Genomic DNA, 14444 nt, shown 5'->3' with positions numbered 1-14444 from the left:
ATAAAAATATGGTTTTTAATTTACAAACCGAGGCTTAAACTATTTTTTGGTGTTAGAGGGGCTCTTTAATTTATTGACTGTATTTTTTAGCAATCCCATATTACATCCGGGCCAATCTGATGGCGGAGGCTATTCAATCATTTTTTAAGGGGCTCTAAGCTATTTATCTCCCCCCCCCCTTCCTTACAAATCCTCTCGATCCATTTCTTAGAAGATTGGACTAAATTTAAAAAAATTGCAAGGAAATTGTATTGTAAATATATTGCTCAAACATGAAGGTACTCCCTTAGGGGATGGAACAAACAAATATGTTTAGACATTTGCAATTAATAATATTAAGTTAATTTATAATGTGTTATTAAACTTGAACAAAATACTGGCAATTTTCTCCTAGGCAGTTTTCTTTCATGACAATCTTCCACTGGCAATTTTCTCCAGGGCAGTTTTACTAGTACCATTATTTTGTATTGTCTACGACAGTGGTTTTTAAACTGTGTTACTCTTGTGACTGATACGTGGAGGAACGTCATAAATAGACGAGCCTATGTTACTTATTAGTTATTGTATATTAGTACAGTATATATAGTAGTCATCGATTAGTATTATGTTTGGTTATTATGATGTTACTTGGAGATAGATTTTGTATTTTATCAGGTGGTTAACACTATTAAAATTTTGAGAACCAATCGACTCCAGTGAGTAGTGTCAAATTGGATATTGTAAAATTTCGTAACATACAAAATATTTTAAGACCTCTTCTATGAACATTGAACATGCATGTATATATTCTTTTGTCATTTTCTCAGAACATTTGACTATAATATTTCCTTGTATTTAGTTATTGGATGATTCCATTCCAAATGCATAAATACATAAGTCATCTCATTCTCTTGATAAGCTATTCACAGTTATGAGAGAAATGACATTGTCCCAAGTTGTAAAACTGAAATTCATTGTTCCAATCCCTAGAGATTGATCACCTACTTTGTCACTTCGTAGTTATCAAAAAGTACTAGTATCGTATTCCACTTGTTCTATTCATCTCATTTCCTCTCTATAGGTTTATAGGTAAAATACTATGACGCTGTCTAAAAAAGTTTGCAAACTTATTCTGCTACATTTTTGAGTTTAGTGTATGTTTGTGCATGTGCAGCGAGAGTAACTCTTTGACATACATAAAACTAACAAAATTGCTAGCTAAATTATCTTGTTTGATATAATAAAATCATCTAATCTTGCCAATTGTTGTTTTTCTTTTAGTACACGAGTCTTAGAACATTCCCTTTTATGTTATTGAACGTCATATTCATGCATCAGTCTTGGGTATGCTATGAAGAAAAAGACAGAATATATTTTTTCCTCCCGTGACAGAGAATTTTTTATATTACCAATTATCATTGTTCTGCATGAGACGTATATGAGGAGTTTAACACATTCAGAGCGTGAACCAAGTGCTTAAGAAAGACCTCAGTCTATGAATAAATGCAATGACGTTTACGCCCAATTTTTTCCCTTTTGTCATAGACTTGATTTCTTTCTTTGTATGACGTCACAATGCGTTTGCATGGCGTTTGGCCATGGAATGATGGATTTGGCGTCATTTTAATTTTTTTGTTTTGATAAATAGACATTATTTATTTGAATTATTGCCGAAATGTTTTAGAGAGGTGAAATGGGAGGATATCATCCGCAATGCTCATCATCGTAGATGAATGAAATCTGTGATGAATTTGGAGGGAAAATATGGAAAAAATCAATATTGGCCGAATGATTCGAATATAAGTGACTAAAGTAATAAATAGGAGGAGGGAATAAAGAATGGAAGGGGGGAAGGCTGAGAATGGCCAATGATTCCAGACAAAAGTGTGACGTCATGTAGACGACGGCGTTGAAATCTGTCTCGGGATTGGTTGATTTAGGAGGAGAGAGAGAAGAAGATAAAAGAAAGGGGAAGGGAAGTCGTGGTCGTCGTTCGAAGCTGAAGTAAGAAGAAAGGAAAGTGATCCAAACGTGAGTGAGTAAAGTGGGCAAAAGAGTGAGTGAGTGAAGTGAGCCTGAAGTAGGTTAGTTGGAGTGGAGTGAAGAGGGAGGGAGAGGGAGAGGGAGAGAGAGAGAGAGAGAGAGAGAGAGAGAAGGAGAAGAAGAGGAAAAAGGAAGAAGAGTTCGTGGTTGTCTTGGAAAATAGGAGAGTAGCCATAAGATGGATTCGGATAAAATGGAGACGGAGGAGACTTGTATGCGGATGCTGAGCCCCGGGAGTGTGATTGAGAGTGATGAGAGCCTGCGGAGTGGTGTGGTGAGCAGCGTGTACCCGAGCGTGGTGTGTAAGAAGAGCAGTGTGGGCTTGGTTATTGGAGTGGATAGTCCTGGGCGAGTGGTGGTGGAGGAGGGCGTGGGACGGAGCGGGAGTGTGAGCTGCTTGAGTGATGAGGGGAAGGAGCGGTACCTGAAGGAAAAGGGGATTTGCTTGGAGCACTTCCATTCGTGGGGCGAGTCTGACCAGATTTCCTTTGTGGAGGAGCTGCTGAGTGGCATGTGTCATTACCAGCATGGCACCGTGGACGCCTTTTTGAAGCCCATGCTGCAAAGGGACTTTATCACACTCTTGCCCAAAGTGGGGCTGGATCATGTGGCGGAGAAGATCTTGAGCTACCTGGAAGCGGAATCTCTTCGCTCTGCCGAATGTGTGTCCACTTGTTGGGCACGCGTCATTTCAGAAGGAATGCTCTGGAAGAAGCTCATCGAGCGCAAAGTGAGTTGTGATAGTCTGTGGCGAGGACTGGCTGAAAGAAGATCCTGGCTCAAATTCCTTTTCAAGCCCAAGCCTGGCGAAGAACACCCGCCCCACTCCTTTTACCGCAGACTTTATCCACACATTATTAAAGACATTAAGGGGATAGAAAATAATTGGATTTCGGGGAAACACAATCTTCAGAGAATTAATTGCAGATCTGAAAATTCAAAGGGCGTCTATTGTTTGCAGTATGATGACAAAAAAATCGTGTCTGGACTCAGGGATAATACCATTAAAATGTGGGATCGTAATACCCTTTGTTGCTTACGTATTCTCAACGGACACACTGGCTCCGTTCTCTGTCTCCAATATGATGATAAAGTTATTATATCTGGATCAAGCGACTCTACAGTAAGTTGTATGATCTGTTCTTTGGCATATTGTTTATTATGTTCAGCAAGGTCAAATCCATAAAAAAATTAAGTTGTATGACATATGCTCTTTTTCGAATTCCTTAATTAATAATCGGAAAATACACATGTGGGAATGTATATATTATAATTGCGTTCTTGAAGGAGAGAACAATTTCAGATGGATTAATAAGCTAAATACGAATACTTTTCACTGTATATTACTAGTTATAATTTCAAAGATTCATTAACTCCTGGTGGTTTACTTTTGAAACAAACTTAACCTTAACTTAGCCTTTACCTAATAAAGTTGTTGTCTATTCATTTCTTTTAGGTAAGAGTTTGGGATGTAAATACCGGAGACATGGTTAATACGCTTATCCATCATTGCGAAGCCGTTTTGCATTTACGGTTCTATAACGGAATGATGGTTACATGCTCCAAAGATAGATCAATAGCTGTGTGGGATATGGTTTCTCCTATGGAAATAAACCTTCGTCGGGTTTTAGTTGGCCATCGAGCGGCTGTGAATGTAGTAGATTTTGATGAGAAATACATAGTTTCTGCTTCTGGTGATCGAACAATTAAAGTTTGGAACACATCTACCTGCGAATTTGTTCGGACACTGAATGGCCATAAAAGAGGAATTGCTTGTCTTCAATATCATGATCGTCTCGTAGTCTCTGGAAGCTCAGACAACACAATTCGCATTTGGGATATAGAATGTGGAGCTTGTCTTCGTGTTCTTGAGGGTCATGATGAACTAGTTCGATGTATACGTTTTGACTCGAAGAGGATTGTCTCGGGGGCCTATGATGGCAAAATAAAAGTTTGGGATCTTGCACTTGCTCTAGATCCACGAACACCCTCGGCAACTTTATGTATTAGAACTTTGGTGGAACATTCTGGACGAGTTTTTAGACTACAATTTGATTAGTTTCAAATTGTTTCCAGTTCTCATGACGACACCATTCTTATTTGGGACTTTTTAAATTGTTCATCTCAGGAAAACAAATGCCCTTCAAAAACCTACACGTATGTGTCTAATTTTTAAAACGAAGGAAGGGGTTTTTTATTTAAAAAAAAAAAAAAATTACCAGCTCATATAGAGAGAAAACAATAGACATTTCTTTATAGGTCTTCTTAATAATACTAAGAGTATGTGATCGATTTTCCTCTCCTTAAACTCGACTGCTAAAAGTTTGATATTTTTCTCAGCTCATCTCACCGCATATTCATACAGTTTAACTACGATACCCGACTTCGTCCTTTCTTTCCCTGTGTTTGTCGGATGTTAAAAAGTATTTTTATAATATATTCATTTCGGTTGAGCTTACATTTTAGATAATTGATAACTTAGTCAACCAGTCGATTTTATGAAGGCATTTTTATTTCAGAGGCGGCTCTTCCTTATTTTATTTCTACTTTTTAATCTCATTCCTTCGTTTGCCACCTTTAAGCTTAGAATAAAATCACTTTATTTTAAATGTTGCATAATGTCAATAATTCTTTATAAATAAATATTTTTCTAAGAATTTAATTGAAACTAGAAAAACTCATGTTTTGTCGATGCTGTACTAAACTGTCCACTGTCTTACTTTAAAAAATATACCACAAAAAGTAAGGATTTTTTACTCGCTTAGTCAAATACTTTATTTCAATTACGCTCAATAAACAATCATTATATAAGTTTTATTTAAACGTGTGATAGAGTGCCCGAACTAAGAAACAGAAACAATCCGCCACTTCATTAATTTCTTTCCTTGTAGCAGTACCACCCCCATGGCCAGCCTCCGTTTCAATACGAATCATCAATGGATTTTTCTGTTGAAGGAAACGGTAGTTATTGAAGCAAGTGGAAAAAATCTTTGATTATTGATATATACCTGATTAGGAATCTCTCCAAGGACGTGTTGAAGCTCAGCAATTAGCTTTAAAGAATGAGAAGCGACTACCCTATCATCATGGTCTGCAGTTGTCAATAATGTCGCTGGATATTGTTCATTCTAAAGAAAGGGAACAAAAAACACGACTTAATTAAAACCTTGATTCAATAATTAATCAACCTTGGATCTTTAACCAATATGAGAAAAGGTGTATATGGGAGATGATATGACATACACTTAATTTTTTTTTAAATGGTATAGTAATCAAACCACTCATTACCTTATCTATAGGAACACGGACATTGTGAAGTGGAGAATATTTTAAATTATTTTCAAAATGATCTTTCTCATCTGGATTTCCATAATCCGACATCCACAAATTTCCAATTGTAAACTTGTGAAATCTTAGCATATCCATAACTCTGAAATTTTGGAAACAATAACATATCTGATAAAATAAATAATTTCGATTTATCTTTATACAATAGAAGAATTAGTAAGAATTCTACATGTTAATTATTTTATCTCAGTTTCCGAGATAATAAATGAAAAAATACTAGAAAAAAATTATTGTGTTCACGATACATAAAAATATGTGTCAAAGGTATTTATTTCCCACCCTCCATCTAAAACGATCTGTTCCAATTTATTTTATTTATTCTTGTTGTTGCAAGCTCTTCATGACAAGCACCACATTGACAAGTAAAAAAATAAGAATTGGGCATCCCAGAAATTAAAATAAACTAGTTACTATTTCGTAGATTTATTTGAATATACTCTTCACTCTTAATAAGTAGATACTGATGATTACATGTGATAGAATAATTAAAATAAATGGCGTCTTCTTATACTAAAAATGAAGTGGTGACATATTTTAAGCTCTGCTTATTTATCCAAGTATATATCGCCTGTGCTATTAACTTAAAAGACGTTCAGAAATGCTGCAAATTGGGAACAAATATTGCATCAAATCCGACAGGCATTTGTTCAACACCTTTAGTTCCTACTTACATTCCAAAAAATACAAAGAAATTATGTGTACTAGCAATGAGTCTTTGTTGCGACTCCCAAAAACAAAATAACCAATGCGATATGGGTGTAGATAATGCAAAATCAAAACCAAATTGTAATCAAGTTCTGGACACCACAACTTCATACAAATGTTGTACAGCCTGCAAATTGGGAATGTTGCTAGAGTCTGTATCCAAGACAACTTGTACCCGAATGGGAACTTCTTTGGCTGAGCCGTGGCGAAGAACTTTTAAGCGATGTTGCAATAATGAGGACAATGTGGATGAAGATATTTCGTCAATCATACCCTCCATCAATAGAAACCCTTGTCCACGGGGATATAACTTTAATCAGGGACTAAACCTATGTGATGATATAGATGAATGCGAAGAAGAGAGTGATAGCTGTGATGCATCACAGACTTGTATCAACACAATAGGTGATTACATGTGTCAATCTATGGAAGAACAAAACTGTCCTCCTGGTTTCAAATTCTTTTTATTATCATGTCTAGATATTGATGAGTGTATGGAGAATAAACATAGCGTAAGTGAAAACACATTAATTAAAAATTAAAATTATTTGATATTATGAGCTGAAGAATAATTTCTCTGTTGTGTGGGTGGCATGTATCAATGCATATAGTGTTCCAAAAGAGAGACTTGTGTAAATTTAGAAGGAAGTTATAAGTGTGAAAAAGAAGTGACTCTGCCCAATAAAAACAAATGTAAAGTGGGTTACAAATATAACTTCATGTCAAATCAATGTGAGGACATTAATGAATGTCAAACAGGACACCATAGTTGTTTAGAATCACAGAGGTGTGATAACACAATGGGTTCTTTCACATGCATTAGGTAGCACTAAACTTCTTACTCGATGACTTATAGAATGAAACCATAATTTATTTAATAACTAGGTACACAACTTGCGGAACTGGCTATACACTTAATCTACATACAGGTCGATGTGACGATAATGATGAATGTGCGATGGGGATGGACAATTGTGCCTCATTGGGTCGAGGATACCTTTGCCGTAACATACAAGGGTCTTTCCGCTGTGAAAAAAGACGTTGCGATATTGGTGAAATATTGAATGATGAAGGAACTTGCGCTCCAATTCAATGCCAAATAGGATTTGTACCTGGATCATCAGGGAGTTGTGTGGATGTTGATGAGTGCGAGATGGATCTATGTTTTAGAGGACAAAGTTGTGAAAATACAATGGGCTCATTCAGATGCACTAATCAGTGTTCAATGGGTTTAAGACTAAATCCATTAAATTCTCAATGTGAGGACATAGATGAGTGCTTGATTGGAATGGCAGCATGTGTTGGAATATACAAATCATGCCTCAATACTATAGGTAGCTATAAATGCCAGGTAGGAAAAATGTCAATATTATTTTAAGTTACAATAATTATAGAAGAGTATCTAAATAATCCTTAGTGTACTGATGGATTTGCTATTGATCAGGGAGAATGCAAGGATATAGACGAATGCATAAAACCCGGAATTTGTGGAATGGATTCAGATTGTCAAAATTCTCCAGTAATTAAAACCTAACAAACATGATATATTTCTCGAGAATAATTTAAGATATAAAAAAAATATAATTAATAGGGATCATTTAGATGTGTATGTAAAGCTGGATTCAAATCTGTTGGAGGTGAATGCATTGATACAAACGAATGTAAAGAAATCCCAGGGATATGCCAACAAGGATGCACTAATATTTGGGGCTCATACAGATGCCATTGTCAAGCTGGTTACAAACTCAGCTCAGACAGCAGAAGCTGCATAGACATAGACGAGTGTAGAGACTTTGACAATTTGTGTCTAGGCAATTGTGAGAATATTCCAGGCTCGTATAGATGTTCTTGTCCTGACGGATACCTCTTGTCTTCCAACTCAAGAAGGTACTATTATACTCATCATCAAAAAACATTATTCTTAAATATAAGTTGCAATTTCACTCACACCTAAGATACATAAACATAAAAATTACCAACTTCATTGAATCAGTACTAAATATAATTATATATAAAAATACAGTTGTCAAGACATTGACGAGTGTCTGGAGAGGAACAATGTGTGTGAGAAGAAACATCAGCATTGTTCCAATACTCGAGGAGGATTTAAATGCACAGACGTTTCTTGCCCAAATGGCTATACACCAGAAGAAGATACAACCAATAAGAGATGCCGGAGAATTTCTGTCAAGTGTAGATCACAGGACTATTCTTGTCTCCGAAAACCTGTTTCAATATCATACAACTTTATATCACTCATTTCAAACATAAATATACGGAAGAATGGAGGAATAAATCTCTTTGAAATGCAAAGTGCTAAACATCCAACTCTGACAACAAAATTTACTCTAACGCTAAAGGAGGTGAGAGCTTCGCGAGAATCTTCTGGAAAAGTAGATAGAGACTACTTTAGAGTGAAGAAACGTCCATTTAGAGCAATTGTAACACTCACTAAGCCAATTATAGGACCTCAGGACATTGTATTAGAATTAATGATGGACATGTATCAACATGGAAGGTATCAGGCTTCAGCTGCAGCCAAAATATTTTTATACGTTTCTCCACATGAGTTTTAAATACATTTGAATATTTTAAGATTTGAATAAAATATTTAGACTCGTTTTTTGTTTTTAAAAAAAAAAATATAATTATCACTATTTCCCCTTTCTTATGTACGTAGCTTGGGATTCATCATTTATCTACATACATATATACTTATATAGATAGATACATACATTCTGCATATATATTTTTGGCTTAACATACAAGTATGAGCAAATGTTGAAAGGGAAATTTAACATTGAAATTAATATGGATAAGTACAATCACCAGAGGAAGATATATGGTTAATGTAGTTGAGTAGGTAGGAAGGATGAAGACAGGATTAACGAGGACATGACTTTTGGAAGCAAGTAGGTACAGTTTTAGATTTTTTAGAATCTGACAATGTAACCATATTTTTGTTCACCAAATTATCAACGAGACGCGAAAGCGACGTGTCCTTATTTTTGAGCCGCCTTAACTTGGGAGCTTTTTCGGAGACTGTCTTAGTATGCCAAACAAGTATTTGAGTACAATTCTCAGCAAGACATGTAATATCATTCAATTCAACCTTCATAGATGTAAGAAAACGATCCTCTTCGTGGCCAGGTTTATATGGCATGTTACCACCACCCCGTTCCCGCAAGAAAGCAACATTAAGAGCAAATCCCGCCATATCAATTGGATATTGTCTATCAGCAAACCAATCGTCACTAAATCCAACGACTTTTCCATCTTTGACAATTGGAGATGAGAAACCAGTGGAGCCTATGAGCCCCACGGGGAACATTGATACTTTTGTAGTCTGTCTCATTTGTGAGAATAAACGGAGATCATAGGTATTATCATCATCTGCAAAATAAACAACAGCTTCTCGAGATGGAGGATGATATTTTTGAATCCACTGAATGGCAACACGACGATTAGAAACTCCCCTCGGTTTGTATCTATCGTGGAGAAAAGCGGAAGGCATTGGACTCACTAAATGAGTGTAAGGAATCTTAAAATGCCCAAGTATTTCAGCCACAGAAGGAGAACATTCATGCGCATCCTCTGAGAGAATCCAATGCATGTCTGAGATATGTAAAAGCGTTTGTCCTAGACGTGTAAGCTCGGCAATTTGTTCACGACGTGTATAAGTAGGTGTTACGATGTACAAAAGAGGGACAGAATGGTTTTTGAGTATAGGAGATGGGGCCGAGCACTGGGTATAATGTTCCTCCATAACATCCATTTCTAGTTTCACAGGGGGTAAAACGGAGGCTAACAAAAATGTTAGAGTCACTAAAACACTCATTAGGATGAGAAAACCTCGATAACTTCCAAAACAAGAGTGGATCCCGATGGGAGTTCTCATCATTCATAACACATTTTATTACGTCACAAGAAGCAAAACTAGTTTCATTCAATGCACGCGCACTCATATCACATAATAATTGATATTTTTCTATTTTTCTCTAATTAAGTTAACGTTAGATTTTTATAATAATATATCGCATGCTGTTCCAAATAAACAAATAAAAATTAGCAATGAGTAGCATAGTAACTAGAAAGATAAGATGAAGTACTCTAGGACTTAGGTGGAATACTAAATTATAAAATATTTATAGAGACGATATATGATGGATCGATTAACTAATAATTGTATTTTGAAACAATTTTTTATTCGACTCAAGGCTATGTACTTAATTTAACACTTGTTTTAAATGCAATCCCAAGCTACAATTTTCAAAAAAAGTTTTTTTTTACTTGAATATATTTTCCTCCAAGATGCCCGAGAACACAATTTGTTATACATAATTTTATGGAAATTCTTTTATCCATATTTTCAATAGCAAAAAAAAAAAAAAAGTTAATAGTTAAATAATCTGATTTTACAAGAAAAAAAATACTTGGCTTGCGTTAATTATCATCTAGTGAGCAACTTCTTTTTTTTTTTTAAATATCCAAGTAGTATGTACTAAAGCAGTGATTCTCAAATGTGAGTATGCGTACCCCTTGAGGTACTTGGAGGCACTCCAGGGGTACTTGCGATTTTGAAAGAATATTTAACTAATGTTACATAATTCAGGGACGTTCACAGGATGTAGGCTCGAGGGGCTGTAGTCCCCCCCTCCCAATTAAGAAATTTTCATATTTGAAAATTTTCTAAAGAAATTGAATATTGGAAATTAATTTTTGATAATGTGTGTGGATTTTTGATTTTTTTCCAATTTTTTTTTGAATACCTAAGGATTTTTGAGAATAACTATGTATTTTTGGATTTTTGAGAATAACTATGTATTTTTGGATTTTTGAGAATAACTATGTATATTTGGATTTTTGAGAATAACTATGTATTTTTGAATTTTTTTTTGGGAAAAAGTTCCAAAAACCAAGCCGTTCCTCCAAAATACGATCCTGCAGACACCCTTGTCACTGAAGCTAAAAATACTTTCTGCTGGTAAGGGGGTACTGAAGTTTAATAAATATTTTACTAGTGGTACATCGCTACAAAAAGAATCCCCGTACTAAAGGACTCGAGGCAAAGAATGGACACTCAAGGAAAGGAAGTTTAGTAGCTATCAATTCTGATTGGCTTAAAATAAGAGACTGCTACATGTTCCTCCAACGTAGCCTTCGTCCACTCATTCCCTAGAGTCCTTTAGTATGTACTTGTGTTGAGACTGGGTCTTAGGCAATCCAATTGATTTCTTAGTCTTGTCTGTGCCCCCCTTTCAGTATTAGTTTTTTATCGGTCTGATCTTTTTTACTATTCCACGTCCAAAGGAGTAAATGGTATGTCTTTCAGTCCTACGGTCGTAGCTATCTTCGTATTTTCCTCACTCCTAAAAAGTTATTGAAGAATACAAGAACTAAGTCTTTCTAAAAGAGGTTATGAATTTTGATGAAACTTTAGCGACTCATTGGATCTTCCATGATAAATCATAATTGGGATGTAGAGAAAGGAATTAACTATAAAGCAACAATACAAGATATCGGCCACATGCCAAATCCATATTTATATATCTACCCACTCCTCTAATAATGTATGGAAAAATATTTACCACCTCCACCGTGCCTTTAAATTATTATTATCCAAACTACCTCGTTAATCTTGTATGTCATACGAATCTTATCAAAGTCGATCATGACACTTCTGTAATTTTAATCATTCACGTATGTATATCTATGTTCTGGTTCAGATTATATTAATTTTTTAATAAAAAAATAATTGTTGTACATACCCACACTGAGCCACAGCTCCAGCAAATAAACCAGGTTTTTGATTTATGCAAGCAGCAACTAAGAGACCTCCATTTGAGCCTCCCATTATACATAACTTTTTTGAGCATGTATAATCCTTCTGGATGAGATATTTAGCAGCATATTGAAAATCAGTAAAGCAATTTTGCTTTTTGAATAACTTTCCATCATTATTCCACATTTTTCCATACTCTCCACCTCCTCGGATATTTGCAATGACGGCATAGCCAAAGTGTTTAATGAAAAAAAGATTTGTAATGGAGAAGCTATAATATAATAAAAGAGTAAAAAAGTATAATGAAATAGGTAAATATCAACCTAGGTGTAATGGATCTATTGAATCCCCCGTAACCATAGAGCAAACATGGAGTAATATTGTTTCTAGTGTATTTTTTTTTTGAGCCAATGAACATGGGAATCCTAGTTCCATCCTCTGAATTATAAAAGACTTGCTTTACATCATAGAGACTTGAATCAAACCCCTCAATTTTAGTTTCAAAATATAAATGAGGATCATAGGATGACGCTTGAGATAAATCTACCCAATAAATATCACCAGGACTAATCATTGAAGACATCTTATAAAACAGTTTTTTGTGCTTTTTGCTTCCAGATGCAGACTTCACTGACCCCATGGGTAAGGGTATTTGAAACTTGAATTCTCCAGTCTTTAAATCATTGACACTGAAAGTATTGACAACATCCTTCATATAACACAGGACAAGTTTGTCGCCATCCACACACATGCTCCAAATGAGAACATCTTCTATTTTTTCACTTACCAGTTCCTTCCAATTTTGTTTATAAAGTATTGCTTTTTTTACTCTAGGTGGAACATCTAAATCAATTTCAATTAAACAATAGTTTGGAGCACCTCTATTCGTTTGAAATACACACACTGGCCCTGTATTTGTAACGTACTAAATAAAATTATTAGATTGCATATATAAAAAAAGTCAATTTACTTTGAACTCATATTCAAACTCAAAGACAATTTGTTTCATTGCTAAGTTTTTGGTAACTTCTCCCTCAGGCAGAGATTTTAAATCCGAATAAAACACTAAACTATTTTCGCAATCCTTGGAAACAAAAAGAAAAAGATAGCGTCCGCAATCAGATATTTCAGAGGACCTATTCATAAAAATACAAAATATAGTAAAACTCCCTCTCTCCAAAGAATGACTACTTTACATAATCCATTGAGGCTGCTCCGTGAATTCAACGCACAAAATGTCCTGAGACTGATCCGTTCCAATCCGATGGTAGTAGAGCTTTTGATTAGTAAGTGCATCTGCGTTCCTTCCCGTGGCTCCCGAAGTATGCATTGGGTAGCAACTATAGAAGATCCCTTTGTTGTCGTGTGTCCAAGTAAGAGAAGTAAATTTAACCTTTTTCAATACTTCTGGATATGTTTCTCCTGTTGTGACATTGCGGAAATGAATCTCTACCCAGTCCGAGCCGGACGTGGATAAGCAATATGCAAATAAGGATCCATCTTCACTAAAAGCTGAATTGTTAAGACTAATGGTCCCGTCTTCCGAGAGGAGATTCGGATCTAGAAAGACTTCAGGCTCTGATTCCAAATCTTTTTGAACGTAGAGGACACTAAGAAGTAATTTAGAGAAAATAGGGATAAGTACAAAAATTCGCATTGTCAAAGGATCTCATTACTCTTGGTTTTGAATCCCATTGTTCTTGAGCAAGTAATACACTTCCCCTTCTCGCCGCGGTACACCACACTTCGGATAATCCCACAAACGAATGAGCTGAGAAAGAATTTCCTCACGAAAACTGCAGCCCTTGATGTAAGACTGACAAAGTTCGTTCTGCTCTTCCACAAACTTCTTCGTTTCTTCACTATCTGGATTCTCCATCCAGCGGTAAGGGTCCGGGACGGAAACATTTGGAAAAGGAGTATCCACTACAGATTCTTCTCTCTTCGGAGTAGGATATTGAATTGGACATTCAGATTCTTCAGACCACATGACAGGGACTTAGTGCTTTTCGGAATTTTGATTTCCAGATAGCAAACAGCAGCAGCACCTACAAACAACCCACGTCACTGACTCATTTAATTTCTTTACTCTAGGGGAGCCGATAACTCACTCTAAGTTGATCATTTTGCTAAGAATACAAAAGCGTGCGAGGAGAAATACTTATGGCATCATTGATTTAGTAATATACATCATCTTTTATCAAGAACGGTATCATTCCCACATTTAATATTCAATATTAATATAATATTAGATGCGGATAGCCTATAGAGAACAGAATAAAATCCCTTAAATAACGTCGCCTTCTGTCTGGATTTCTGAAAATGGAGGCCCAGGAATTTGAAAAATACTTACCGGATGAGAAACAGATGGCTTGTCGGATTTATCGATAGAAATATGCCTTTAGTCCACTGTCTAGAATTACACGCCACTTATTATCCTCATCTCATAACAAGAGTATGGATATTCATGTATAAAATCAAGTTAACGATGAACACATCACGTCTGACTTAAACTTTGATCTAACAAAGATGCTTATTGCATGTAATATAACCTTATCCATTGCTAATCATCCTGTGTTCAAAAAAT

General features: G+C 35.6%; 4 protein-coding genes and 1 long non-coding RNA gene across 8 annotated transcripts; 2 read left to right on the top strand and 3 right to left on the bottom strand.

Moving 5' to 3' along the window:
• Nucleotides 1-246: 246 nt before the first annotated feature.
• Nucleotides 247-1611, bottom strand: LOC121118527 (uncharacterized). Its single transcript, XR_005864486.2, has 2 exons — nucleotides 1389-1611; nucleotides 247-1328 (listed from the first exon to the last, which is right to left on the bottom strand). It is a non-coding gene; the product is annotated as an uncharacterized lncRNA (long non-coding RNA).
• On the top strand, nucleotides 1600-4778 carry LOC121118523 (F-box/WD repeat-containing protein 1A). Of its 3 annotated transcripts, none has more exons than XR_011779965.1 (3): nucleotides 1971-3145; nucleotides 3479-4179; nucleotides 4605-4778. XR_011779965.1 is itself a non-coding variant. In XM_040713106.2 (2 exons), exons 1-2 carry the CDS (start codon nucleotides 2201-2203, stop codon nucleotides 4079-4081), a joined length of 1548 nt encoding a protein of 515 aa, XP_040569040.1. In that variant the 5' UTR covers nucleotides 1600-2200; the 3' UTR covers nucleotides 4082-4778. The 3 variants fall into 3 exon arrangements, 1 of the variants encoding a protein (XP_040569040.1); XR_011779964.1 differs by having other exon boundaries at nucleotides 4542-4778; XM_040713106.2 differs by having other exon boundaries at nucleotides 1600-3145; nucleotides 3479-4778.
• LOC121118522 (prolyl endopeptidase) lies at nucleotides 4772-14325 on the bottom strand. 2 transcript variants are annotated; one of them, XM_040713104.2, is made up of 9 exons: nucleotides 14211-14325; nucleotides 13534-14120; nucleotides 13054-13467; nucleotides 12828-12993; nucleotides 12181-12782; nucleotides 11844-12128; nucleotides 5311-5452; nucleotides 5031-5150; nucleotides 4772-4968 (listed from the first exon to the last, which is right to left on the bottom strand). In XM_040713104.2, exons 2-9 carry the CDS (start codon nucleotides 13845-13847, stop codon nucleotides 4837-4839), a joined length of 2175 nt encoding a protein of 724 aa, XP_040569038.1. In that variant the 5' UTR covers nucleotides 13848-14120; nucleotides 14211-14325; the 3' UTR covers nucleotides 4772-4836. The 2 variants fall into 2 exon arrangements, with proteins under 2 accessions (XP_040569038.1, XP_040569039.1); XM_040713105.2 differs by lacking the exons at nucleotides 4772-4968; nucleotides 5031-5150; nucleotides 5311-5452 and adding an exon at nucleotides 7599-8025 and having other exon boundaries at nucleotides 14211-14309.
• On the top strand, nucleotides 5691-9516 carry LOC121118521 (uncharacterized). The gene is made up of 6 exons (XM_040713103.2): nucleotides 5691-6587; nucleotides 6687-6898; nucleotides 6961-7426; nucleotides 7493-7594; nucleotides 7667-7962; nucleotides 8099-9516. Exons 1-6 carry the CDS (start codon nucleotides 5865-5867, stop codon nucleotides 8649-8651), a joined length of 2352 nt encoding a protein of 783 aa, XP_040569037.1. The 5' UTR covers nucleotides 5691-5864; the 3' UTR covers nucleotides 8652-9516.
• Nucleotides 8590-9976, bottom strand: LOC121118524 (galactosylgalactosylxylosylprotein 3-beta-glucuronosyltransferase S). Its single transcript, XM_040713107.2, has one exon. The coding sequence runs from the start codon at nucleotides 9974-9976 to the stop codon at nucleotides 8960-8962; it is 1017 nt and encodes a 338-aa protein (XP_040569041.1). The 3' UTR covers nucleotides 8590-8959.
• Nucleotides 14326-14444: the final 119 nt, after the last annotated feature.

The sequence above is a fragment of the Lepeophtheirus salmonis genome, chromosome 5 (assembly GCF_016086655.4).
Source record: "Lepeophtheirus salmonis chromosome 5, UVic_Lsal_1.4, whole genome shotgun sequence".
Lineage (NCBI taxonomy): Eukaryota > Metazoa > Arthropoda > Copepoda > Siphonostomatoida > Caligidae > Lepeophtheirus > Lepeophtheirus salmonis.
The sequence above is the reverse complement of the archived record's forward strand: the minus strand, read 5'-3'. Positions and strand labels throughout refer to the sequence as shown.

Bases quoted from the DNA above. Each gene is read 5' to 3' on its own strand.
- LOC121118523 (XM_040713106.2), top strand. From the start codon at position 2,201: ATGGATTCGGATAAAATGGAGACGGAGGAGACTTGTATGCGGATGCTG. The intron at 3,146-3,478 runs GTAAGTTGTATG...CATTTCTTTTAG, and splicing joins CTGGATCAAGCGACTCTACA to GTAAGAGTTTGGGATGTAAA.
- LOC121118521 (XM_040713103.2), top strand. From the start codon at position 5,865: ATGGCGTCTTCTTATACTAAAAATGAAGTGGTGACATATTTTAAGCTC. The intron at 6,588-6,686 runs GTAAGTGAAAAC...CAATGCATATAG, and splicing joins GTATGGAGAATAAACATAGC to TGTTCCAAAAGAGAGACTTG. The intron at 7,595-7,666 runs GTAATTAAAACC...TATAATTAATAG, and splicing joins CAGATTGTCAAAATTCTCCA to GGATCATTTAGATGTGTATG.
- LOC121118524 (XM_040713107.2), bottom strand. From the start codon at position 9,976: ATGATGAGAACTCCCATCGGGATCCACTCTTGTTTTGGAAGTTATCGA.
- LOC121118522 (XM_040713104.2), bottom strand. From the start codon at position 13,847: ATGTGGTCTGAAGAATCTGAATGTCCAATTCAATATCCTACTCCGAAG. The intron at 12,129-12,180 runs GTTGATATTTAC...ATTATATTATAG, and splicing joins AATAGATCCATTACACCTAG to CTTCTCCATTACAAATCTTT. The intron at 5,151-5,310 runs GTAATGAGTGGT...CCCTTTCTTTAG, and splicing joins TCCGTGTTCCTATAGATAAG to AATGAACAATATCCAGCGAC.